Source organism: Pipistrellus kuhlii, unplaced genomic scaffold, assembly GCF_014108245.1.
Source record: "Pipistrellus kuhlii isolate mPipKuh1 unplaced genomic scaffold, mPipKuh1.p scaffold_m20_p_2, whole genome shotgun sequence".
NCBI lineage: Eukaryota > Metazoa > Chordata > Mammalia > Chiroptera > Vespertilionidae > Pipistrellus > Pipistrellus kuhlii.
Window position 1 is genome coordinate 34,300,473 of NW_023425515.1, and position 25,822 is coordinate 34,326,294.

General features: G+C 35.5%; 2 protein-coding genes across 11 annotated transcripts in view; one reads left to right on the top strand and one right to left on the bottom strand.

Annotated features, from left to right (window-relative positions):
• Positions 1-12,575, top strand: part of FXR1 (FMR1 autosomal homolog 1) — a 72,146-nt gene extending 59,571 nt beyond the window's left edge. For 2 of the 9 annotated variants that reach the window (XM_045583718.1, XM_036443677.2), the window contains 7 exons: positions 712-769; positions 857-919; positions 4,132-4,335; positions 6,205-6,405; positions 7,107-7,187; positions 10,699-10,790; positions 11,534-12,575. In XM_045583718.1, the coding sequence (XP_045439674.1) occupies positions 712-769; positions 857-919; positions 4,132-4,335; positions 6,205-6,405; positions 7,107-7,187; positions 10,699-10,790; positions 11,534-11,704 (870 nt within the window). In that variant the 3' untranslated portion in view covers positions 11,705-12,575. Of the gene's footprint in view, positions 1-711; positions 920-4,131; positions 4,336-6,204; positions 6,406-7,106; positions 7,188-10,698; positions 10,791-11,533 lie in introns of all 9 variants that reach the window. The other 7 variants (XM_036443675.2, XM_045583717.1, XM_036443678.2 and 4 more) reach the window with 6 other exon arrangements.
• On the bottom strand, positions 673-25,822 carry DNAJC19 (DnaJ heat shock protein family (Hsp40) member C19). 2 transcript variants are annotated; one of them, XM_036443682.2, is made up of 7 exons: positions 25,637-25,822; positions 24,324-24,375; positions 24,171-24,244; positions 23,080-23,159; positions 22,472-22,542; positions 20,834-20,905; positions 673-802 (listed from the first exon to the last, which is right to left on the bottom strand). In XM_036443682.2, exons 1-6 carry the CDS (start codon positions 25,637-25,639, stop codon positions 20,835-20,837), a joined length of 351 nt encoding a protein of 116 aa, XP_036299575.1. In that variant the 5' UTR covers positions 25,640-25,822; the 3' UTR covers positions 673-802; position 20,834. The 2 variants fall into 2 exon arrangements, with proteins under 2 accessions (XP_036299575.1, XP_045439675.1); XM_045583719.1 differs by lacking the exon at positions 673-802 and adding an exon at positions 5,491-7,202.

Below are 25,822 nucleotides of genomic sequence, written 5' to 3' on the forward strand. Positions count from 1 at the left end.
ACATGTTTGAAGGTTATGTCAATACAAGTCAACGCCAAGCAAGATTTTAAACGAATGTTTAAAAACGACATTAATTATTACTAGACCCGATAGTATTTTGAAATAACCTCATTCCATTCTTTTAAAAGCTTATCTTTATATGTCTCAATTCAGTCTGGCATTCTAAGCTCCTGTTTTACCTTTCATATTCTACTACTATAAAGCCAAGAGCTTTGTTTAGATACCATACCTTCACATCCTGTAATGACCTCAATTTCTGAATTACCAAGCCTACTAGTTCATCTAGGTCACAACTCAGGTGTCATTATTTTTATAGGAAAGTAGGTTAATGGTATCTCTCATTGATGCTACCTGAACCTCATTTAGCAGAGTTTTAACTCATTCAGAGCTAATCCTGGTAACATTGTATAATTATTAGCTGTTTAATAATGCTTGTTAAACATCGCCTTGAAAGAGGAAAGTCCTGGTCTTTTTTTTAGATTGCATACCTATAGCACTTAGCATGACTTGCACACATATTGGGCATCAGTAAATGTTTGGTGAATTGAAACAGTAAATGACCTTGCAGGTTGTGTTCACTAGAAACACAACTATACTTGACCAAAGGCCCATGATGCTTCTTTCATTGATAGGGAGTATAGCTCTAGCTTTATACTTGAAGAAGACAAAAAGTTACAAATAAAAGATTTACCCTTTATTGTTTTATTATAGGAAGTAGAACAACTAAGAATGGAACGCCTACAGATTGATGAACAGCTACGACAGATTGGTATGGGTTTCAGACCTTCTTCCACCAGAGGGCCTGAAAAAGAGAAAGGATATGCCACTGATGAAAGTACCGTCTCTTCTGTACAAGGTTCTAGGTCTTATAGTGGAAGAGGCAGAGGTCGTCGGGGCCCTAATTACACCTCCGGTTATGGTAAAAAATACTTCTTTTTCCTTTCTTTTTTAACTAGTTCTAGTTTAGGTGCTCCAATACATTTTGCTTAATATTATTTAGTTAGTTCTTTACCTTATTTTGCCTTTGAGGGCAGTAGATAGTTCTGAAGAATACATCTTAGTAATAGTGATGGTACACTTTATATTAATGACAATAAAAGGCATGCAATTACAGCTGTGTAATCAAATAAAACATGTTTTTGTTAAGTTGATAGATCATGATCATATTTATTAAGTAGATATGAAACTTGTTTTCCAAAAATTTCCCCTATGCAGTTATATGCATTTTCCAATAAAAGCCTAATAATGCTGGTTATACTACTAGGAATCATTTTTGCTTACTCTCTGGGGAAAGGAGAAATATGCTAAACACTGTGCCAAGATTGCATATAACAAATATATACTAGCTTTTAAAATATATTTTACTGGCTCATTCAGCAGTTCTGAATATTAATATCTTGAACTATTTTATGAAATACAGCATTTCACTAAAGTGAGGGCTTTAAAAATTAGAACCTAATTAACATTTTTATAAAATGTATTTATTTTACTGAGGATAGGGCCTAACCCATATAGCAAGGGGCCAATGGATTGTGGTGGTCAGTAATCTCTAATCCTAAATTCTCACTTATTCTTCGTCAGCTTTGTGGAGTTTTCCAATTTTCTACATTTGGACTTGGATCTTAGCAGTGACCTGGTTATTTTTTTCCTTCATTCTTTCCTTTCTCTTCTTCTCTACTCCCCTATGCTAATTCTAATTGCTTTTATCCCTAAAGTAAAAGGCATTTAGGGAAAGTAAGAATATATAAAAGCTTACAGTGTGCAGATTACACATCCAAATTTCATGTCATGTCATGTTACCAGTTATGTTAAATTTGTACTATTTTTTATTTGTTGTAGAGTTGAAAGATTAATTTTCCCTTCCCTTTCATATCCTCATTTCTTTTAATTTTTAGTTAACCCTATATTGAAACATGAAAAACAAATTCCAATAAAGTAAAACTGTTTAGCACGTGAAGGGCTGAGAATTGTGAACAATTATATTCCTGAAAACATTTAATACAAAAGAAAAGCAGAAGTTAAATAGAAATTAAGTATATACTGAATGATTTCAGAAGTGTACAAATTACTACTATTAATAAATGACATATTACTTTTTGATGATGAGGATTATAAGCCTCTGTGGGAAGTCAAGTGAAATTATAGAAGAGAGATCATTTTGTTTTGCAAAAGGCTTTTGTTGAGAGTAGATAATAAATTTACCTGAGAAAGGTAGAGGCATATCATTGGGACTGAAGAAAGCTCTGCCAATTGTTCAGTAGATGGCACTCTTACCTCTGAATAACACTGTCTTTTTTAAAATAACCATGGAACTTAAATGGGCTTGAGAGAAATAAAATCATTTGAATTTGGTTATAGATCTTGTTCACTTGATATCAGAAGGATTTTTTTAAGGAGATAATACATATAAACTGTATAAGAAACATTTTCTCTATAACATCCCTGAAGTTGGTAAGTGTTTTATAATGGATGATGACTTACAACTTTTATTGGCAATATTTGTTGAATGACACACAAAAGTATGTCTTAGGATGAATGAGTGGCATATGGATTTGATAAAATATACTTCAACTATTAAGTTTAGCATACCAATCATTGAAAAGGATGTGAATCATCTTTAGGGGTGCTTTTAGACGATTTAGAAAGGGGGAAATCTGATTTAAAATTGTGTTATAAACATCTTTTAATTTGTTAAGAGTCATTAAAAATTGAATCAGTTTTATGAATTTTAAAGCTTTTTAAAAAAAGTGTGTAAGTTCATAAGTTCTAATACATTCTTCACTATTCATGAAATGATAAGTATTTGGGAGATTAAAGGAGAAAGGAAGTTGGTAGGCTCCTTCATTTGATAAACTTCACATTTTATTTCCTATACTATAAAAGTTCCTTTTAACTTTTGTATCTGAAGAGCTCTTGTGTTTTGCTTTTATTATCAAATGACATTTGCTTTTATCATCAAATGGCATTTAAATGTAGGGAATTTTTAGTTTAGCATGGAAACACTCTTATTTGGGAGTTTTAGCAAAGGAATTTTAAAATCATGCAGCGAATTTACTTAACAACAAAATGATTATGTACATTGGTAGGCATCTGGGAGCAGTTAAAGGTATGAGACAGAGCTCTGCACCCTTTACATTTATCATAGCCCAAGTGAGAAGTAGATCCAAAAGGGGTTAAAAATAGAAAACAACATTCAGCAACACTGCATGACGGGTGTACATTCTTCTAAGAAAATGAGAGGAGAGTTCTGTTTTCATTCACAGTGGTCTCTACCTAGAAATTGAACTGGGCTTTGAAAAAAATGTTTAGTTATATGATAAAAGGAAAAGGTGGAAGAGAGATCCCAGAACTACCTAAAAATAGAAGTAAAAATGAGTGTGATAGTGATTGGGTTACATAAATCTAATATAATGGTGATATTGTAAGGCTTCTATAGAGTATTTGCAGTAGTTAAATTTTTAAAGCATCATTATTAAAATAGGTCATTTGAAAGAAATGGTCTAAACTTTTAAAGCCAGGTTGAATTTTTATCTCATGGATCATGTCTTTAATTCTGTTGTTGGTTTGAAGTCTTTTCTCAGAATAATCCTCTTAAAATTTGTTCAGTAATTTTAAATACTGTATTCTAATTTAAGACACTTGCTCATAAAACAGCTATTTTATATACAGCCACTAAAAATACATGCCCAGTTTAAAAAAAGACGGTTATCAGAAACATCCTAATTTCAGAGATATTAAAATGTAAAAAAAATGGTAAAATGCACTATATAACTACTTTTCTAAATATAATTGAAGTTGCTTTTAAATATTGGATAGCAGTTATATTTACTAGTTTGATATTAAACATAAAAATGGGCAAAACTTTAAAATTATTTTCCCATTTAGTGCATTTTTATATTTGTGTATGTAATGTTCTATGTGTTTTCTGTAATATTCTATTGACTGCAAAACAATTCAGGTTTTAACTTCTGAAGAGTAGATATTATTAGTATTTTGAAATCAGTGTTTGATTTAGTGTTTTTGAACACTAAATAGCCAAATAGCAGTTATTTAAACAATGATTTGCAGGAATTTTTAAATTTTTCTTTCATTCCTATAAAAAAATTGGCTTATGTTTTCTTCTTTCCGAAGGTACAAACTCTGAGCTGTCTAACCCCTCTGAAACAGAATCTGAGCGTAAGGATGAGCTGAGTGATTGGTCCTTGGCAGGAGAAGACGATCGAGAGAGCCGACATCAGCGTGACAGTAGGAGACGCCCAGGAGGAAGAGGCCGGAGTGTTTCAGGGGGCCGAGGTCGTGGTGGACCACGTGGTGGCAAATCCTCCATCAGTTCTGGTAGTCTTTTATGTACTATGTCAGCATCCTTTCTTTGTAAATATTGTGACTTTATACAAATTAGCTTGTTTTCTGGGGCCACTGATTTTTGGAAGTTTAGAACTCACTGAGGAAGATAATACAACATAACAGTATAAGGAAAAGCCCTTACAGTGTTTTATCATTGAAGGTTAACTAGAATATTTGGGTCAGAAAAATGGTCAGATGTTTATCCCTTCAATTTTGAGGGGCTTATGTAATTAAGAGGTTTTTTTTCCTCTAGAACTTTTGAGTGTTATGTATTTGTTGACCAGAAAGACCTAGAGAATTCTTATGGTCAGAAAGATCTAAATTCCTTTGTGTACTTACTATTGAAAAGTAACTGAAAAGCATTTTTTGCTACATTATGTACTACTTTGGGAACAGGAAAAAATTGTGTTGTCAATTTAAAATATTTTTTAATTATTTTACTGTTTGAGGAATTGAGTTGTAAAGAGAAATGTTCAAAAGACTGAGATTTGAGGTGTGCAAGCAACTTTTTACTCATGTTTTTTGAAGATTTTAAATGCTATAACTTCAGTGGAGTTGTAGAGTTGCCAGGATGTTTTTGCTCAGCATAATAGGGCTGGTGGGAGAATTGTCAGGGATACTTGGACTAGATTATATCAGGGAAATAACCATAATGTATTGTAAACCACTTTAAGAAAACCACTCTTAATGTTATATAAAGCCCTATGAAAGTTTATATAGTATTTTAAATGTTATACATTATATATATATTTAATATATACCAGATGTGCTTATAAGTTAGAAAAAACTGGAACAAATCACAAAATTTAGGGACTTTTTGAAAGATACTCTCTAGTATCAGTGAAGCTCTTTAATACCTAAAATTTACTTTATAGGCTTTTAGATAAATAATCTTTATATTTTAGTACATTGTTCACTATTACCAAGGTTTATATTATAATATGCTGAATTGCAAAATAAATGTACTTAGTGTTTATGATTAATGGATAAACTTAGTGTCTTTTGCAAAGATGCTAGCTTGCTAGCTGTTACCAAAGGAAACTTAGAAATGAAAAGTCGTGATTAGGTGAATTTCTTCTATAATTTGATTGGTGGAGGCAATAAATGCACATAGGTAAGATGGGTATTTTTTTCTTTCAAATTATGTCTTAAAACTTTACTTTTCCCACCCTCACCCCACCTTATCCCACCTTTACTTTTTGTTTGTAGAGATGGGAGTACTAGTCAACACTCATTTCCACATTTTGCTATAACCAATTAGAATTTCAACTTTTTTAGTTTTTTTTTTTCTTTGTGTTTGTGTAGACTTGTTTTGATTGCTTCAGTTTATAGTTAACAGATTTCTGGTAAGTCGTGGAGTGCAGGTGTTGAGTATTATTTGGAAATAGTCCATTAATATTAACAAAAAGAAGCAACAGTCACCTCAAACTCATAAAGGTGACAAAAACACTTTCTACAAATTAATTCATATTAGCTGAATATTTCTCATTTATTTTTATTTTTCTAACCTCTGGTCAGGTTTAGCTTGGAATGTGAATGTCAGAAATAGCATGTATTATGTGCTATATATATATCCTAACATTTTCAAAACAAGTCAAAGTGAAACAGTAGGAAGCTGAGATATCTGCTCATCTTTTGCTTTAATTTTTCATTGCCATTTCAAGTTTTTTTTTTTTTTTATCTTTAGTACTCACCAGGTAAAGTAGTGATAAAGAAAATATTTGAAGACAGAATATATTTTTATTGGGGGGAAATTTAAGTTTCTTAATTATTAATTAATATAGCTTAATATAGATCAAAACATTCCTATTAACTGCAGCTCTCCTAAACGAATATTTCTTGCCTCTGACATGCATTTAGTGCTCAAAGATCCAGACAGCAATCCATACAGCTTACTTGATAATACAGAATCAGATCAGACTGCAGACACTGATGCCAGCGAATCTCATCACAGTACTAACCGTCGTAGGCGGTCTCGTAGACGAAGGACTGATGAAGATGCTGTTCTGATGGATGGAATGACTGAATCTGATACAGCTTCAGTTAATGAAAATGGGCTAGGTATGTAAGCACTTAGGGAAAAGATACATATTGTATAATACTGTTAATGTGTTATTCTTTTTTCACATAAAAAAAACAAAACCCCAAAAATATGCAGTTTGAAAATTCGATTTTTTAGTGCTTGTTTCAAAGTAGATAGCTTTGTATCCGTCTTAAATGCCCAGTTTCCAGATTTATATAGTCAAATTATTTGAAACTGAGAGGATTTATTAAAGTGCCCTTTGATGCCATTGCATAACACAAATATACAAACTGCAAGGCACTTAATACTCTTATTGTACCTAAACCACAATTGGGCTTTCAGCTTACCTCTTTAAACATTACTATAAATGGCACTAATAAAAATGTGTATATTGAGTAGGCGTTAATTTGCAAAGGGCTAAACTGTCATTAACTTTGGTTAATAAATAAACTGTATTGGAGAGGAAAAGTTTGATTTCCCTGAATGATGGCATTTTAAAAATTAAGTCTGAAAGTTTAAGAGTTAAAACCCTTTTAATTTCCAGATGATAATTCCATTTTGTAAATCTATTTGGAATGCTTAAAACTACAAGTTATTTTCCTATCAGTAATTTATGTGTTTTGTCTTCCCTATTTAACTGAAAATTTCTCTTTCCCTTTCCTTGAATCTTTGAAGGAACAAAGTTTTTGTCTTGTTTTGTTTTTATCAGAATAGTTCATGGTAAATTTTGCAATTACAGATGATAGTGAAAAAAAACCCCAGCGACGCAATCGTAGCCGCAGGCGTCGTTTCAGGGGTCAGGCAGAAGATAGACAGCCAGGTAACTTGAGTGGACCTGTTGACAACAGCAGGTCATAAGCATGAAAAAAAATGTCATGTGTCTGCTTTCTAAATATATTATACTTACATATACACATGTGTGCATATATATTCAAGATGTGCATTGCATAAATTGTTTACTCAACTAATAAGACTACTACTCTTAAGAAAATGCATTCTTCCTTGACACTATAAATGTTTAGTAACCTGTCTAATTGAACTAATATGACTCAATTTTTTTCATGGAAATACTGTTGAGAAGGCCATTATTTTGTCCACTTGGCAGATTCTTCACACTTGAGTTGTGGCCTGCCATCCCAGGGGACTATGTTGTTAGATTGTGATTGAGATTGATTGGCAAAACTGGAGAGCTTTTGCATGGTGCCTGCTTACTCTTATCTGCATTTGCACCTCATTTTTGTGGGAATTTTATAATACCCACATTTTTTAAAAAAAAGTGTAAATGAGAAAAATACTTGAAAATGTCTTTTTCCTAATAAGAGGAATGCATGTTATGTTTTTGTTTATTGTAGTGTGATGTTTTTCCCTATGCCTACTAACTATTCAAATTAATAGTACTTACTTATTAGCTTTAGAATGTTAATTTTTAAGTAGTCATGTTTTAGTAACTTCAAAGAAAACTTGTTGGTTGTGTCTATATTATTTTGAACATAATTCCATTTCCTGTGTAAGAGAATCACATGTATATTCACAAATAAACCCCTTTTAAACTAATCACTTTTGCATTCTTTCCAGAGCAAATTCTTTCATGTGTTTTCCCCAAATAAGAAATATAAATACCATTATCTTATGTATTTTAAGTTAAGTGATTATAGAGATATTTGAAAAAACCCATATGGCTATTAGTTTCTATTCTTGAAAAAAAATTTATGCTTTAAAGATATTTGTAAATTTAAAAGGAATTAAATATTGCCAAAGATAGAAAGATTCCAGAAAATAATTGTTTTCCCATTTCATCTTTACTTCCTGCCTTCAGTGTTAGAGATATGTTTTAGATCAAGAGATCGTATTTCATATTTTTTAGGCTGGCACAGCAGTGAATATAGTATCTGGCCATACTTTATAAGAAAATTCAAGCTATCAGTATGGGAGCTTATCGTAGGATAAATTACAATGTAATTTATTAACTAAATGGATGGTGACTTATTACTAAGTCAATGGGCATAAAAAGAATGTAGTGGTTTTGTTAACGAAGAGGCAGAGATTTCTGTATGGTATTAATTGAAATTTGGAATTTTTAATAATTTGTTCCATATTGCATTTATTCTTATTTCACTCTGTTCTTTTGGAAAACTGCTTTTCATCTTTAGGATTTTTTGCTTTCCCTAGCCTATTCCTGCCCTACTCTCTCCTCATATCCCCCTAAAAAAACACACACAAAAAAAATAAACCCAAAACTCAAAATAAGATAGAACAAGCACACATTTTCTCAATGCCCCTGCAGCAGTTCTAGGAAGGCAACCTCTATCTAAAGAATATCAATGTTCTTTTAAATACACAATTATTTAATTTGTTCCCATTTGCTTAAATTTCTTGTCCTTAATGTTAATCAAACTGAATATTCTTTACTAAGAATGTACAATACAGTGGTGTCCAGTTGATTAACTTGGACCTCTAAGAGGAAATTCTAGAGTCCAAATTAAGTTGCATAAATTGCCTGTTTTTGTTTTGTTTTTTCCTAGATATTTTAAATAAGTATTAATCTGTATTGAACTTCTAAGTGGCTTGTATTTTAAAGACTGGCTATAGATAGGGGTTTTGTTTGTTTTTTTAATTGGCAGAATTTGTTTTGGTTTTACCTTCCCTTATGGGAAAGAAAGGGCACTGGTAAGTTTTTAACTTTCCACCTAAGTGCCTCTTAATTTAATTGATAAACTAAATTAAAGTATATTATTCTATGTCTATACATAATTGTCAGGGTTTCCAAGTAGATGAGTTCTTCAAGTATCACTGAGGACTGAATTATAGAAACATAATAGATTTTAATTATTAATGTGCTTCCCAAATTAGAATAATTCCTAAAATGGTTTTATCACCAGGTACGTAGACATAACAATGAAATGTATTTGATAGTATCACTCTCCCCAATTTTGGAAACCATTGTTAAATGTATTTATAATTCATTAACAGTGAATTTAAATTATTTTTAAAGCTCCAAAATGAGTACACTGAGTTTCTTCTAATTTGGAAGAAGCACTTTTAGACAAGAAACATTTTTATGATATTTCTAATAAATGATATGTATTCTGAATTACGTTGTTTCTTTGAGCTTTTAAAAAATTTATCTAATACTTTTAGACAGTTCTTGGATCTTATAAAAGTATTAGCATGTCAATTTATGATTAAGAAAAAATGAATTGTAAATAAAATGCAGTTTTATATCAAAATGAGTTATTTTCATAAAATTTAAACCCGATGAACCAATTCTCCTCCTAACTAGTGACTAATTAGACATTTACTTTTCATTCTTTATGTAATTAATTTGCTCCCATAATTTAAAATATACTATATTTCACATAATCAGGGATTTTTCTTCACCAGTTTATGATAGAAAATAATTCTTCCAAAGAAAGATAATGATTATTTTGTTATTTCTTCAAATATGTGAATTCTAAGTTGCAAGCCTTCAGAAAGAGAGGATTGAGACATAAAATTGGACTAGCCCAGAGTATCTGTAGACAAGAGGTCAATTGTGGCACTGGGTTGGCAGTAAGTAGGACATGAGGTCAGATTAATCTTTTCCCTAGATCACTGCTGCCATCCAACTACTTGCAAACACACATACAGAACTCAGTCCCTCAAAAGATTGAAAGATTGGCAAAGTGAGGAGGGAGTGGTTAGTAAATTTATGGTGGCCTTTCTCTATGATCAGTGTTTACATTTTTAGGATGGCTTTCTGTCATCTTTAGTTTGCTTTGTAGTTTTTTATTGCCGATCAATCACTCAGAATGGTTTCTAGTGTGGAATGTTTAAAAGGAACCATAAAATACCACATTTGGATTTCTTGTGTTTTTTAAAAAAATGAGAGCTAATATTTGAGTGACTTTTTACATCTTTGATGAAATTTTCAAAGTATACCACCCCATGATTTATACCAAACTTGCCCCATTTCCTCTTCCCCCCCCCCCCCCAAAAAAAAAAAAAAAAATACTGTCTGGGCTCAGAATACTGCTTTTCTATTCTTGGTTGTGGATTTCTGTATCAAACTTATGCCACAGCCGTAGACTCAACTGGAAGCAAATGGCTGGATTCCTGTGAAAGAGGACATTAATCTAGGCTTCCTCGATCTCCAGCTTAAAACTTATTGTTATTGCTAAATTGCAGGCACATTTTTCAGGCTGTTTTTGGTTGGAGGTGTTACCCAGCTTAAGAAAAACTTGAAATTGGGTAACCCACCATTAGTTTATTTTAAAAGTAAAATTACTCTTTATCCATAAATAAACTTTAAACATATTTTTCAACACCTGTAATTTTTTTCTCATCTTCAACAGTCACAGTTGCAGATTATATTTCTAGAGCTGAGTCCCAGAGCAGACAAAGAAACCTCCCAAGGGAAACTTTGGCTAAAAACAAGAAAGAAATGGTAAGGAGAATTTAAACTGTAGGTTTTGTTGCTTTCCCCGCACCCTCTTCCCCCCTCGTATGGTTTAGCACTATTTTTACTTAACTTTCTGTATGATCGCTTGTTCCCCCAAACTAAACAAATACTATTTTAGTTAAAGACTACTGTTGAGATTGTTGTTGGCCCCAGGTAACTGAGGATAGAATGCATGCTTGAGCTTGAAATACTTTTCCATTAGAACTCTAAATAGCATTTGTAAAGCTCAGTCTGCCCAAAGATATTGGTCATAAAGACTATTGCTTAATTTGGGGAGCAATAGGTTACATATCTCTTCTCAGTGATGGATCTAGATCTTTAAGTTTCAATTCTTTTAATGCTTTAAAGGATTTATATGTAACTGAGTTTTTAAAAAGGTGAGTAAAGTAGGCGATTATTTGCTTTACTTAGGGTATTAACTATATCTTTTACATGGTGAGCTTTCAACTGGTTAAAATAAAATTAGGTACAGCTTTTCAGTAATATCAAGTACATATTACATATTCAGAAATCTAGGTACCTCTAGGTACTAAAAACAAAGAGTTGAAATACCCAGAGAGGTAGAGTATATTGGTATTTGTTTTGAACTTAAAGAATATTTGAATTATTTGATCCATTGTATCAAACTAAAATTATGTATTAGCTAATTATTGTTTATGTAGCTATTTTCCTCCTCAGCTATAGATTTTATTTATAAAGAAGTTGAAAAAGTTGTCTCCCTTTGGCAGGCAAAAGATGTGATTGAAGAGCATGGTCCTTCAGAAAAGGCAATAAATGGCCCAACTAGTGCTTCTGGCGATGAAATTTCTAAGCTACAGCGTACTCCAGGAGAAGAAAAGATTAATACCTTAAAAGAAGAAAACACTCAAGAAGCAGCAGTCCTGAATGGTGTTTCATAAACTGAAGAAGTTCCTAGTTTACAGTTCTTTTACATTACATTTTACAATAGTGCTTGTACAGCTTGCCAAAGATAGAATATGGATCGCCAGTCTTTACATCGCACTTTCAGTTCCTCCATTTGGAATTCAGAAAGGGGAGGGATCCTGAAGAAATCATATGTTAAACATACTTTGACACCTACTGTGTTATAAAATATATCATCAGATGTGCCTTGAGAATAGTATATGTAACATTAAAAAAAGTTGCTGGCTATAGGAAATGTTATTTTGTTTTCAAAATATGGCAGAAATGGGGGGAGGTGGGTGGGTGGGATCCCTGACATAATATTCTTTATGAAAGCATTAGCTGCTTTTGTTACATTTTTAATATGCAACCACTTCACCCTGAGGAAAACTAGAGTTGAAATGCAGTCTAAGATATTTTGCACTGAATTGTAATTTCTTCATTAGTTTAGTCTGGAAACTGGTCTGTTTTGATGTGTTTTTAAAATGCTGTATGTAGAGGAAAATCTGCAGACCACTGGAATACATTTGTTAAACTCTCTCATCTGCAGGGACACTGGGTGATATTGGCAGTGACTGTTCTATATTGAGGCTTTGTTTGGTTTATTTATTAAAGTGTACAGTATTTAAAAATCAAACATAGCTTTAGTTAAAACACTAAGGTGAATTAGTCATGTCCATTCAGACATAACCTGAACTACTGAAAAGATCATTTTCCAGAAGGTTTATTCTGTATAAACTACGTTAGTCTTCAGTAGAATATCTTTTATTTTTTCCCCTCCCGTTTTTCTTTTTTTTATTTTTATTTTGGTTGTTTGATGTGCAATATGTTTTTGTATGCAGGTAGTAAATAAACTTTGATCTTCCATTTGCTGATTTTTAACTTTCTACTTTTTATACCCACTGTTGCAAAGTAGTTGGAACTACTTAGAGGCCTAGAATACTATCCTGATTGCTTTTTAAAAAGCATTTATACTTGCTCATGAATTATATCAAACTAATAGTTGGTCAGTTAATCTTTTTTGTGATGAATCCTCTGAAGTCTTAGCAATTAAAATTTAATCAGAATGGCTTAGGGAATTGATCATACATTTGATTTAGGAAAACCTTTGGAACATAAAATTGTGATCTAAGAAATGTGGAGGGCAGTGGAGTAAAATCTAGAATTTTTTGTCTTTATTTAAAATTATTTTTATAAAGAAGTATGAACAATTTTAAAATACGGAATAAGCCACTGGTTTTTTTTTTTTTTTTTCCTCATGGAAATAGTTTTGAAGATTCTCATAAGAATGATTGTATTTTTTTGTATATATTTTAGCCAGATGGCTTAATTTAGGAAGATGAAGACTTTCACACTAAGTATGTTGCAAAAAGTAACAATTTATGAAGCTAATTGTGAGGTCATATACAACAATTGTGGATTTATGGGAAAGTTTAGCTCCATATTATTATGTAGATCACTGAGCAAGAAAGCCCTTTTTGTCATTTGGTATCTTGTTTTTATGTACATAAAAGTGTACTTATAGTTTATAATTATTGAAGGAGAATTCAGGGTATAATTAAAATTGTAGTAATTGCCAGGTCAGTGTACATAATCCTAGCGCTTAAACCTATTATTGAAGATAAGATGTGATGTTATTAAAAGCTTTTTTATAAAATCCTAACATATTTTAAAGTAAGGTTGTTGTGAAGCAAGTCAGTCCTTGCACATTAAATAGCAATATGAAGTAATTTCATATCCTAGTTTTTAAAAATTTATCCACAAATGTATTTTTATCCATCAATGTTAGAAACAAGTAAAATTGTTGGCCTTTTTATTGTTAGTTCTCTCCAGTAGTAGGTTTACAGATAATTATGAGTTAAGAGAAATATGTTCATTAATCCCCAAATTGGTGAATGTTGTATAAGAACAAAAGATTTTTCATTTTCTTTCACATAGAACAGATTCACTAAACTTCTTCCATAAAGATTGTTTCCATGGGAAAGGAAGAAAGATTAGACCACTGTAAAAAGTGGTATAACTAGCCCAAGCAGTGCTTTAGAGTAGAACTGATAACCATATTCAAGGAAATAGGTAATAAGAATTCATTATTTATAAGTGACTAAACTCAGTGTTTTGTCCTTTAAAAATAATATGTGTTAAAGAATCCTGATAGGCTTTTTGGGGGGTAAATACTACATGCTCAAGTTCAGAAATGAAAAACCCACTCCCCAGAGAGAGCCACTGTTGGTTCAGGTAGCATTCCAAACTTATTTTGAGAGGGGTGCATCTTTTTAGGCTATTAAATTAGATGTTGGTTGCTATGGGAGAACTTAAACTATTCACATTAAATGGATACTCAAGCAAGAAACTATTCTAAAGGTCTTGTACAGCTCAGATACTGTGCCAGCACACGTGAAATCGGAACTAAATCATGAAGTGGGAGCTGAGATTATGTGGAGGCAAAAATGGTCTGCTTTTCCCAAAACCTTAGAAAGCCTAGGATTCATAGGTTTGGCATTACTTTTTTTTTTTTAATGTGAAGTTAAGGGAAATAGCACATCAAACTGCTGGTGACTTTATGGAAACTTACCTGAGACATTGCTGAGGATAAGCCTAAGGGAGGTTGCTTAAATGTATTTTTTTTTTTTTTCAAAGTACAGATATATATAGGTAAGCAAACTAAAGAACAGGGAAAACTTATATAGGCAAGCACAAAGAAGAGGGGAATGCTAAACTAGAGAGGAAGATAGCAAAAGTAATTGGTGGTTTACTCCTGTATTATGGATCTCTGTTTCAGCCATTCTTTTGGCTGTGATCCATCACCTTTATGTCTGGTATTTTTATAGCGAAGAGTCTAGTGTTTAACTGAAGAAGTCTTTTGGCAAAGTTGGCATGTTAACTGAATGTTGCAGTTAGATTGGGAAATAGTACCATTTGTGTCCTCTGTAAAAAGATTTACGGGGTTTTGTTGTTGTTGTTGGTTTTTGAGGTTAAAAGATACCATTCTCATAGGCTGTATCTACAATGTGCTCAGTCTAAGAACAGATGCATAGCAAACTGGCCATAATGCATTAAGTCTTATATCAGATGATTGGGTATGTAAAAGAAAGTTACTTTTACAGTAAATTTTTCTGGAAGACCTCAAGGAACATGAACTGGTTATCTGTAGGTTTGGCAAATTATTAAAGGCCAAAAAAAGGATGTTGTGAAGTTCCATTCAGCCTTCCTACCTTTACTATTATGGTTTGTACCCTTTTATAAGGTTATTTGGTATTTGTTGACCCTTATTTTTAAAATTTTAGTTCTTTTGTAGTAACTTACAATTCATGATAAATCTAAACTTTTGACAAATGGTTAAGCATAATCATTTACCCTAGAAATCCAATCAAGAGTAATCTAATCAAAACCCCAAATTCCTGGATAACAGTGGTACATACTAGTATAACCTTATAAGGAAATATGTATTATGTTTTTAAAAGGGGTTCTTCATAGTCCGATTCATCTACATTACTACTTCAAGTAACAAAATATGGTGCATAATGATGCTCCTGGATAAACTATAATGCAGCTTTTTATAAGAGAAATTCTATGGTCAGTTTGCTTACCTATTTGAGTTTGAAAAGATGTATATGTAAGTACAGAATGGGATTTACTATCTTCTAACTTTTTCTGTATTTCATTTTAGAGAGAGAGGGACTACCCAATCTCCTAAGGTTCTTTCCAATAAGAATGTAACTTGAGTTTTATTCATATGTGTGACAACCATTTTCCCAAGTACTCCCAACAATTAGTATAGCAAATTAAAAGTGATTTTTATGTGTACATCCCAGATATTTCCAACTATGCTGTTATGCAATCCAAAGGATATCAAAAACAAGGTCAAAATTATTTTTCACTGACATTCCCAGTCTTGCAGTTCCAGTATTTGTATTTTAGGGATTAAAAGGATTTTTTAGGGGGTGAAATCACAAGTTTATTTTCTGAATGTTTTATACCCTTGTTATTTCATTGTCAAATGTAGCAATTTTCTACTTTAGAGACTTTATTACAAAAACTTTTTTATAATTTTTCTGGTAAAATCATTTTATACCTAATTCTTACCTGGAGCTTATGCCTCAACTTTTTTGAGCTTCATTTTTCAACTTGTTTTCAGGTTAAGAAAAATGTCACATAAGTATTATTTGAAATTCCATTAATTGACACCACTAAAATAACAGGAAGTGTTAACATGTTCCAGATTATACCTTATCACCAGACTATGTCTTCATTGAGTAAGGAATAACAACACAGAATAGAAGCTCTTCCTTCCTGTATGCTATTGCTAAGGCAACAGTTGGCTCCAAGCAGATACACAGCACTCTGAACAGTGTCAACAACACAGAGCAGCTTATAATCATTTAAGTTTCCTGGTACCCAAGGCTACCTTCAATTCAGGGATTTTTATATAACTAAAAAAACTAGCATTCTAAATAATACATGGAAATAAGTGGAATACAAGTATTTTCATGTAAGTTCTCAACTGTTCGTTGAATGGTTTGAGTCTTCTGGAATAACTAAACTTTTTCTTATTTAATGCTTTTGTAGGTACCCATTATTTGGAAAATACTTGAAGGCAAAAAATTTGCTTGAAATTCTAAGAGTGGGAAAGATTTATATTTGAGGACCACTTCATTATAGCCCACTTTCAGTTTTTGTAAAGTGTAATGTAGGGGCCATCTAATGTCAATGCAGAGGCCCAATGAAGGCTAAAATATCTATTGAGAACCAAATTACTAATTAACAAAATAAGATATCCAGGGCTTAATTACAGCTTTGCTAGATGTGTTACCTCAAATATTTGGCTCTGGCTTTTTCCCTATCCATAAAATGTGGAGGGATCCTCATACTTTTAAAGTTGGCCATTATTCTTTTTCCTCAACAGATGAGGAAGCAGAGCCCTAAGCACACAGATGGCTTGCTCAAAGTTACCTGCCTATTATTGCAGAAGTTTGACTCAAACCCTACACCTCTTATTCTGTTAGTGTTGTACTCAACTATTCCTCCCCTTAATACCATCTTACAAAAAGGCCCCAGCCTAGATATGTAATGACAAGTACCGGACTCTCCACTAACAAGAAAAACATTTGGGTTATCAGATTTGTGAAAGGTAGCACTCTGCTGAGGTTTAACAGCATGGGACCTTGAGAAAAATCAGCGTTTTTACTCAGCATGTTGCTTGGGGCAAGTTACTTAACGTCACTAAACTTCACTTTCCTTCTAAAATGTACTAAGTACAGTAGGTTCTTAATGTTTCGTTTAATGTTACAGTGCTAAGATGCGACAGGAACTCAACTCTTGTTTATATCAATAGCCTATAGTAAAATTGGTTTTGTTATATATTATTTCACTTAAAAGTTGGGGAACTTCTTGAGGACTTTAAGTGAGGATCTTTACTGGGAAAATGCTGGCTCATTGTAAGTAGCTAATGTTAACATTGCACATAAAATTTTTGTAAAAAAAAAAAACACAAAAACATTAAAATGATACAGATCATACTTCCATCAGTTTACCCATTATAATCTAGAGCAGCAGCCGCCAACCTCCTGGACTTCGGTCTGTGGACCACTGGTTGGTGATGCTGCTCCAAGGGTTTCCTTAAAGCAGCGGCTGCCAGCCTTTGGACCTCATGGACCACTACTGGTCCATAGACCACTGGTTGGTGACCGCTGATCTAGGGCCCTACATAGATGACACTTTTCCCCCAAGAAAAAAGGTAGAGGTTTGCCTAATAGCCTTCAGTGAAATATGAGTTCTTCTAGTTGATAAAGGTAAGTAGAGGAAATAAAGCTGATATGAAAGAAAAATATGCTGCTGTGCTTAGTATTAAAGTGGTTCCTACTGTCTTAATACTTGTCTTAAATCAAGTATGCTATTTACTCAAAAGGCCTACCTACTATATGAAGTTTACCTTTTTACAGTTCATGCTTGATTGCCTGTTGGCATATTATTACACTTGTCTTTTAAAAAATTGCGTTTTAATTTTAATTGATGCTCCTTTCTTTAAAGCTCTTGGTGCTCACTAAAATTTGTTACCCCCAAATCAACTTTTGATGTGCTTTCCTGGTCATTTGTGAACACAGAGTGGTGAAAATTTTGAAACACCTGATGTACAAAAAAAATGCCGTTTTTCCATACTGTAAACAAGTATCCTTTTAGTGATTTAGTGCCTAATTTTTTTCAATCTTTGTGCTTTTTTTATTGGTGATTTCCCTGTTTAAGATGACACCCAAGCTTAGGGAAGTGCTGTCTAATGTTCCCAACGCAAGAAAACTGATGTACCTTCATTAGTGGTACTGGCTGAGAGTTAAGGAATCAACAATAAATCACATAAGGTGTCTTTAAACAAACACACATAAAACAAGGTTTTATATTATATTAACTGGTTGACTAGAATGTGACCAGAGGCTTACTAGGAACAATGTTTCATTATTTTTAGTGACTTTCTAGAACATAACTATGAATAACAAATCAACTGTACCTCATACCAGTTCCCTCTGGGAGTAACAAAAGATCCTACACAAAAGCCATGGCTGCCTTACTATACTCTTAAGAAATAACAAATCCTTGATTAGATTTTAAACAAGATGGAAAATAAACCAAAAGCAGATATACCTCAACTTTGAAATTCCTCTAAACACAACACTAAATATTGCCTCCATTATTTTGACCTTGAAAGTTTATCTCCATTAAGAACTTTAAGATGTCTTAATAAAATTCAGATGGTAGGTAGCATACGTTATCATCTTAAAAAGCTAAACATAAGTACTGCCAGAGACCACAGGCTAGCTATTTCCCTTGGGTGTTTTATGTAAGTCCTTTAGTTAACATTACATATGTTAGACCAATAGCCATTTGCCCTCAAATGTCATTTATACTAATAAAAGGGTAATATTCTAATTAGACTAGAAAGGATGTCCTTTCAGATAAAGTCGGGGCTGGCCCCTGCCTGGTGCGGGAGCCTGCCCAGAGTCCTAGTCCTGAGGCAGGGAGGCCCCTGGGTTCTGAGTGCCTGCGGCCAGCCAGAGGGCGAGAAGCCTGGGTCCCAGTTGTAGGGCCCGAGGCAGTTAGGAGCATCAGGCATGCAGGCAGGCAAGCTGTTAGGAGCCAGCAGTTCTGGATTGCAAGAGGGATGTCAGACTGCCAATTGAGGCAGTTGGTCATCCCCCGAGGGGTCTCAGAGTGCAGGCAGGGCTGAGGGGACCCCCCCTACTCCTCCCCCTCCCCTCCAAGGTCCATCACATCCACAACCAGGAGGTTAGACCAACTGTAAGCTCACGACTGCTATGGCTGTAGGTACAGTGACCCAGCACTGACTGCTGAGGGGGCTGCAAATCAGAGAAAGGCCTTAAGAGAGAAGCAGGTTCTGACCCGTAGCCTCTGTGGCAGCTGTTGATCAGTACTTGCCTCCCCCTCTCTAGCTCCGGGCCTGGTCAGCAGCTGTGCCTCCATTTCTCTCCAGGCCCCCACCAGGGCTGCCAATCAGCCCCACTTTTCTGATCAGGCCCTATTGATAGGCCCAGAGATGCTGTCTGGCATAGAAACCAACCAATCAGAACCAAATCTGGGTCAACTATGAGGAGCCAATGGCTGCATAGGAGGCAAAACTTTTGACACTGGCATAGAAACCAACCAATAGGAACCAAATTGCCGGCAAGATCAGGCTGGCAGGGGAGGGTAGTTAGGAGTTATCAGGCAGGCAGGGGAGGGCAGTTGAGGACTAATAGGCCAGCAGGGGAGGGCAGTTGGGGGCAATCAGGCCAACAGGGGAGCAGTTAGGTGTCAATCAGCCCTGCAGGGGAGTGGTTGGGTAATCAGGCTTACAAGCAGAAGCGGTTATAGGCAATCAGGCAGGTAGACAGGTGAACAGTTATGAACCAGCAGTCCCAGATTGTGAGAGGGATGCTGATTTAGTCCTGATCCCTATGGAATTGGGCCCTAACTGGTAGTAAGACATCCCCCAAGGGGTCCCAGATTGTAGAAGGTGCAGGCTGGGCCGAGGGGCAACCCCTTTCCCAATGCATGAATTTCATGCATCGGGCCTTTAGTCTATATAATAAAAGCCTAAATGACCATTATGGGAGGAACAACCAGAAAGATTGGTTGCTATGATGTGCAGACTACCATGTGGCAGATGCTCAATTCAAGAGCTGCCCCCAGTGGTCAGTGTGTTCCCACAGGGGTGGTGCCACTCAGCCACAAGCCAGGCTCATGGCTCACCAAGCTCAACAGAGGTGGCAGGAGCCTCTCCCGCCTCCTATGCAGGTGGGAGGTAAGGAGCGAGGAGTCCCAGACTGAGAGGGCACAGGCCGGGCTGAGAGACACCACCAGTGCAAAAATTTCATGCACCAGGCCTTTGGTTTAAATATATCACTGTATAAATTCTCAGAGTTCAAGTATTTTGATATCAGGACATCTGTTCAGCTAATCGTGTTTAAACTTGTTTACAACAAATGCAAAACCTGATTATATAAAAATTATTTTTACAAATGGTCAGCTTAAAGACGCTAGCTGAATACACTGTAAATTTTTTTTTTATTAGAAACAACATACTCCTCTTTTATCAAGATTTTAATGTATGAAATCTGAATTCTGCCTGTGATATACTGATACATAACAAAAATTTTTTAAAGTCAGGGTTGTGGCTAGACTTACTTTTAAATTCACGGTCTTAAGCAACTGAACCAGCTCTCTGTACCTTGACAGTCTTTCCTCCTAACTACTATAACAACCTGCATTAATTCCATCATAATATGGACCATATTGCATTTTAATTACTAGTGTATAGGTCTCATCAGATTGGGGTTCCTTGAGAGCAGACTTTCATGTTCACTTTGCCTTGAAGTAAATAGCAAATTATTTACTAAATGATTAATGACAGAACACTACTTCTATTCAAATGGTATGTGTCCATATTATTGAACATTAATTTCCAAATATTCTATAATTTGATTTAGAACCTTCAAATTTAAATATGAAACTTATACCAAGGCTTTGACTTAGTTTGTGCTAAATCATTTTTTAAAATGTGTAGCTTTGGGACATTTTATTACAAAAAGCTGTTTTTATATAAGTGACTAACAACTTAAAATTCACCATACATTTACTTCATTTTTTAGCTTGACCGTCTAGTAAATCTTTAGCTTCATTGATTTTGGCTGCTATGTAAGGAGATCCTCCTATAGGGGAAAAAAAAAAATGGGGTCTCAGTTTCTGTTTGATGAAAAGCTATTCTTGTTTCAAGGATCCCTATGCTTTATCTGAGAGATGCAATTAGCAGAAATAGTATTCCAAAAAATAATTATGATACTGCGACTGGATAACCACATATATGGGACTATATTTGACCAATGGGTAGTGAGATTTCACAAAAACAGCACCTTTTAAAGACATTTAAACTGATGAACAGAATTTCACAAAACCTATATAGACTTACATAACTTTGAAATAATGTAAGTTACCTACCAATACTGATGATTACAAGTCATAAATGAACAGAAATTTATTATACTCTTATTTTAAAACCTTGGTATTCTCAGAGGCTTCTGAGCTTTGTTGGAAAGGGCTCACTTTGCTTTAGATCCTTCTTTTTTTGCCCTTCATATTTTTTCTTTTCCTGTTACTGTCCCTTTACAATGTTATACACAATCTTTTTCCTACTCATCTGCTGGAGCAGTGATTCTCAAAGTGTGGTCCTTAGACCAACAGGCATCAGCATCAATAAGGAGACTGGTAGAAATGTGAACTTATGGGCTTCACCCTAGACTATAGTCAGAAGCCCTCCAGTTAATACAAACTAAATTTCATAAAAGAGGCTTTGCAGTCAGATACCAAAAAATTGCAACTGTGTTTTAACTCAAAGCCCTCTTAAAGAAAGTCTTCTCCTTATGAAAGGAGTTGAGCACTATAATGTAGATTTTATGGTCTATATTTTGGCATTCCAAGGAATTACTTCAACATATAATAGCTAAACCTTCTTAGAAGTGTATCAGAGACTGATAAATATATTCTATAGGTTTCTAACTATGTAATCTCAAGTTCAAAGATCTAAAGAATTTTAAAAAATTATACCTTTGGTTTCATTAATTGAAATTTCCTTTAAGAATGTAATCCAAACCCCAGGAGAATTTGACTATTAGGAATCAAATTTTATCACAATTGCAGATCCTCAAAACATTGTTAATGCTTATCACTACTTCCAAATTCTAGTACCGTATTTTTCGGACCATAAGACGCTCCGGACCATAAGACGCACCAGTTTTTAGAGAAGGGAAATGAAGAAAAAAAGATTCTGAAACAAATAGTGTCCTAAAATATTTTATGTGCATTAAAACCCAACATCACAGTCATAAACACATGTAATCAACCCTGTAAAGTAAACAGCAGCATTTAGAACCATTTTAGAGCCGGGCAAGCTCACAGAGACCACACTTTTTTTTAAAGTATATGTGTAGGCTATATTTGGACCATAAGACGCAGGGACTTTTTCCCCCCACTTCTGGGGGGAAAAAAGTGCGTCTTATGGTCCGAAAAATACGGTAATTATTAGATATCTACTCATCATGTATAAGTAAATTTTTCACTCAGAATTTATTATTTTAAGACAAATGGATCCAGCCTGGAACAGTGCTCACACACAGATTTAGGCACTTCATTATAAGACAAGAATTAGATATAAATTATCCCATTAATAATAATTACAAAGTCACTACAACATGCATATGAAGAGTTTAATGACTACTTACCCTTGTCTGGGTGATTTAACAGCATAATACGTCGGTGAGCATCTCTTATTTTTCCTTTATTGGCAGTAGGGCTAATTTAGAAAAGAAAAGGTATTATTTCAGACTACTTATGGGTCACAAAAAATTGTACATACTATAAAGGGCAAATACTGGTAAAGATACAAAACAGGAATAAGTCAACACAACAGTGTGAAACTCTGTTTAGGAACCTCTTCCCTATCTCACAAGATGAATATTTTGAATCGGAAGTAAAGAGTTCCTTAGGAAAATTAGAATTCTTAAAAATTTAACAGAGCTTGATGATATTTTTTTCAACAGTCCTTTTATTGGAAAGAATATTTAAGTATGTGGGAATGAAGGCAGAATTCCCCCATAAAAACTTATAGAGGAAAACACTGAGTATTGTTATCTGTTGCACATTTATTTTTCAATGAATTAAAAAATGCTTATGTGCCAGTGTGCCTTCTCACTGGAATTTAGTAGGGAGTGTTTAGATGTTAAAATAGACATGATACAAATAATTCCTTCCTAATGAAGGAAGGTATTTCTTACATTACTAATAGCTCTAGAGTTGTAGAAAATATATAAATTATTATAAGTTATTTTACCTTACACCTAATATTAATGCTGCTTCTCGTTTTGTCATTTTGGGTTCAAACCCACCTCTGTAATAGCCACCACTGAAGGCCTGAAGAGGAAATGCATTAATAAGAAAAGATAATTAGAATAAACTGAGAGTTGCTAAAAAAAATGTCTGTAAATGTCCATAGAATTAGCAGGAAAACTAAGACATTTCCACATTTCTGTTAACTTGTATTTTAGCTTTATAAGTAGCAACAAATATTTTAATGATCATTAAATATCCTTTTTTTTTTTTTTTTCTTTCTATACAACCTAACCTGTCTTGAAAATAGAAGACAAAAAAGTCAAAGTTTTTTTCTGGGAGTGAAGGGAAGATTCCAAAAGTTAGCCATGTTCTACATAAAAATTTCATCTCATAGTATGACTATGTTGTGGAACAAGTCCCTCAAGGGGATTTAGAGATCTTTAAGACAAGTGGTTCAGATTATGATATATATATATATATATATGGAGAAAAATCAGGCTATTAGGACTTCTGACCTTGTTATAGAAGAAATATTTGTAAAGCCTACCATCATCCTCTTTTCAATCATGATGCTCAGCAAGCTGTCACAGCCACATTCATTCTATCTGTGCCCACAGAAGGTACGATTGTTACATCCCATCTAGTCATCTTAGTCTAGTAAACTGCAGTGCTTCCCAAGTTTGTTAGGGAGTGCCAGGACCGCACAGTAAAAATGGGTCAACCTTCAGAGCCCTGTATTCCTGAGTGTGTGATGCAAGGGGGCAGAGGGAATGTGGACAGACAATGCTGAAGTTAATAGTGTGCCAACCATAAAGTGACACTAACTTCCATGATGCCAGAATTGTTAACACCTCGGTCTCAATTCTGCTACACACAAAATTTGACTTTGGGGGGGGGGGGGGGCGGCAGGAGGGGGGGTAGCACCTACAAAGTTCAGAACTTCTAAACTCTCCTCGTAGAAAGCAAAAGAGGGGCCCCCAAAGTAATCACTTAAAACGTCATAGATATCTGGAAATGTACCCTCTTTAAATGCAATTCTAGTTTTTATCTACAAGCAGCAAAGAATCAGCAAAAATGTTTGGGAAGTCTTACAGATTTTGGTAGACTTTGAAAAACTTGTTTTACTTGAGGCTCCATATGCTTCATGGCTTGCAAAACATAACGGCCTAAAAACAAAAGCAACAGAATAATTAGAAAGTCCTCAACCTCCCCTACGTCACGTCCATCCCCAAACCACAAACCAACCTGCAAATCCTGCAGCAGCAATGGTCAATCCAACTGCGACCACTGTACTGGCCTGGTGAGGGGAAGCAGAGCAAATATTTTACTTCTCTCATTCCCACCCTTCCCTATGTCACACCTTCCCTATATCCCTATACTTTTCTCATTCCCACCATTCCCTATATCACACCCATACTCCCATCCCAACTTTTTTTTTTTTTAAATATATTTTATTGATTTTTTACAGGGAGGAAGAGAGAGGGATAGAGAGTTAGAAACATCAGTGAGAGAGAATCATTGATCAGCTGCCTCTTGCACACCCCCTACTGGGGGTGTGCCCGCAACCAAGGTACATGCTCTTGACCGGAATCGAACCTGGGACCTTTCAGTCCACAGGCCAAGGCTCTATCCACTAAGCCAAACCGGTTTCGGCTAAGCCGGTTTCAGCCCATCCCAACTCTTGACAAGCTTTGCTTCAACGGGAGAAACGCACCTTTTAGGGGGAAAATAGCCCAATAACCCTTTAAAACCACTACTCTTACATCCAAGGCATTGCGAAATGTCGCCATGTTAGGAAAAAAATAAAAATAAAAAAAGGAGCCAAAACCGGTTTGGCTCAGTGGATAGAGCATCGGCCTGCTGGCTGAAGGGTCCCAGGTTCGATTCCGGTCAAGGGCATGTGCCTTGGTTGCGGGCACAGCCCTGGTAGGGGGTATACAGGAGGCAGCTGGTCGATGTTTCTCTCTCATCGATGTTTCTAACTCTCTATCCCTCTCTCTTCCTCTCTGTAAAAATAAATAAATAAATATTTTTTTTTTTTAATAAATAAAAAAGGATGATTTCCCTCGCTTTGAAAACCTCTCTCCCCTCAGAGCCCATGAAGTTACATTCAAGCTCAAAGCAAAAGGAAAACAAAGCTGCCGGCTGAGAAATTGTCTACGGGTGGTTCCTGTCAATTTCTCAAAAGGCGCTTCCACTAGGATCCTCGCTTTGCCCCCCACCGCATCCCCGGCTGCGGACCAGAGCGAGGCGCAGGGGTCCGCCAGGCCCAGGGGACAGAGCGGAGCGGAGCGAGTCCCGGGAGGACGTGTTGGGGGGGAAGAGAAGGATCCAATGCGTCTCCGCCGGAGCGGGGGTGGAAAGGCGGCGGGCCGCGGAGGGGCCCAGGCTCCGGCGGGGCGAGCCCAGCTCTGCACCCCGGACAGTGACCCTCCGGGGCCCACCCCGGCCCGCGGCCACACGAGGGACAGACGCCCCGCGCGCGGCTCCTCTCCCGGCCGCGGGCTGAGGCTGAGGTCAGGCCCGGGGCCGCCCGGGACCCGCCGGGCCGCACTCACCATGGCTCCGGCTCGACTCCCCTGTCTCCGCCGAGAGCGCGGCTCATCCCAGCCCCGAAGGCCGCGGCCACCCGCTCCCCGCCGCCCCCGGACAGCAAGGGCGCCGCCGGCGGGGACCAAAGGTCCTCACGCGGGCAGCCGGAGCCCTCGGCAGCGGTACCGCAACCCGGGCCGGAAACTGTCGTG

Coding starts and splice junctions, on each gene's coding strand:
- DNAJC19 (XM_036443682.2), bottom strand. Junction 24,245..24,323: donor TGCTGCTGCAGGATTTGCAG/GTTGGTTTGTGG, acceptor TTTTGTTTTTAG/GCCGTTATGTTTTGCAAGCC. Junction 22,543..23,079: donor GCATTAATATTAGGTGTAAG/GTAAAATAACTT, acceptor TTTCTAAATTAG/CCCTACTGCCAATAAAGGAA.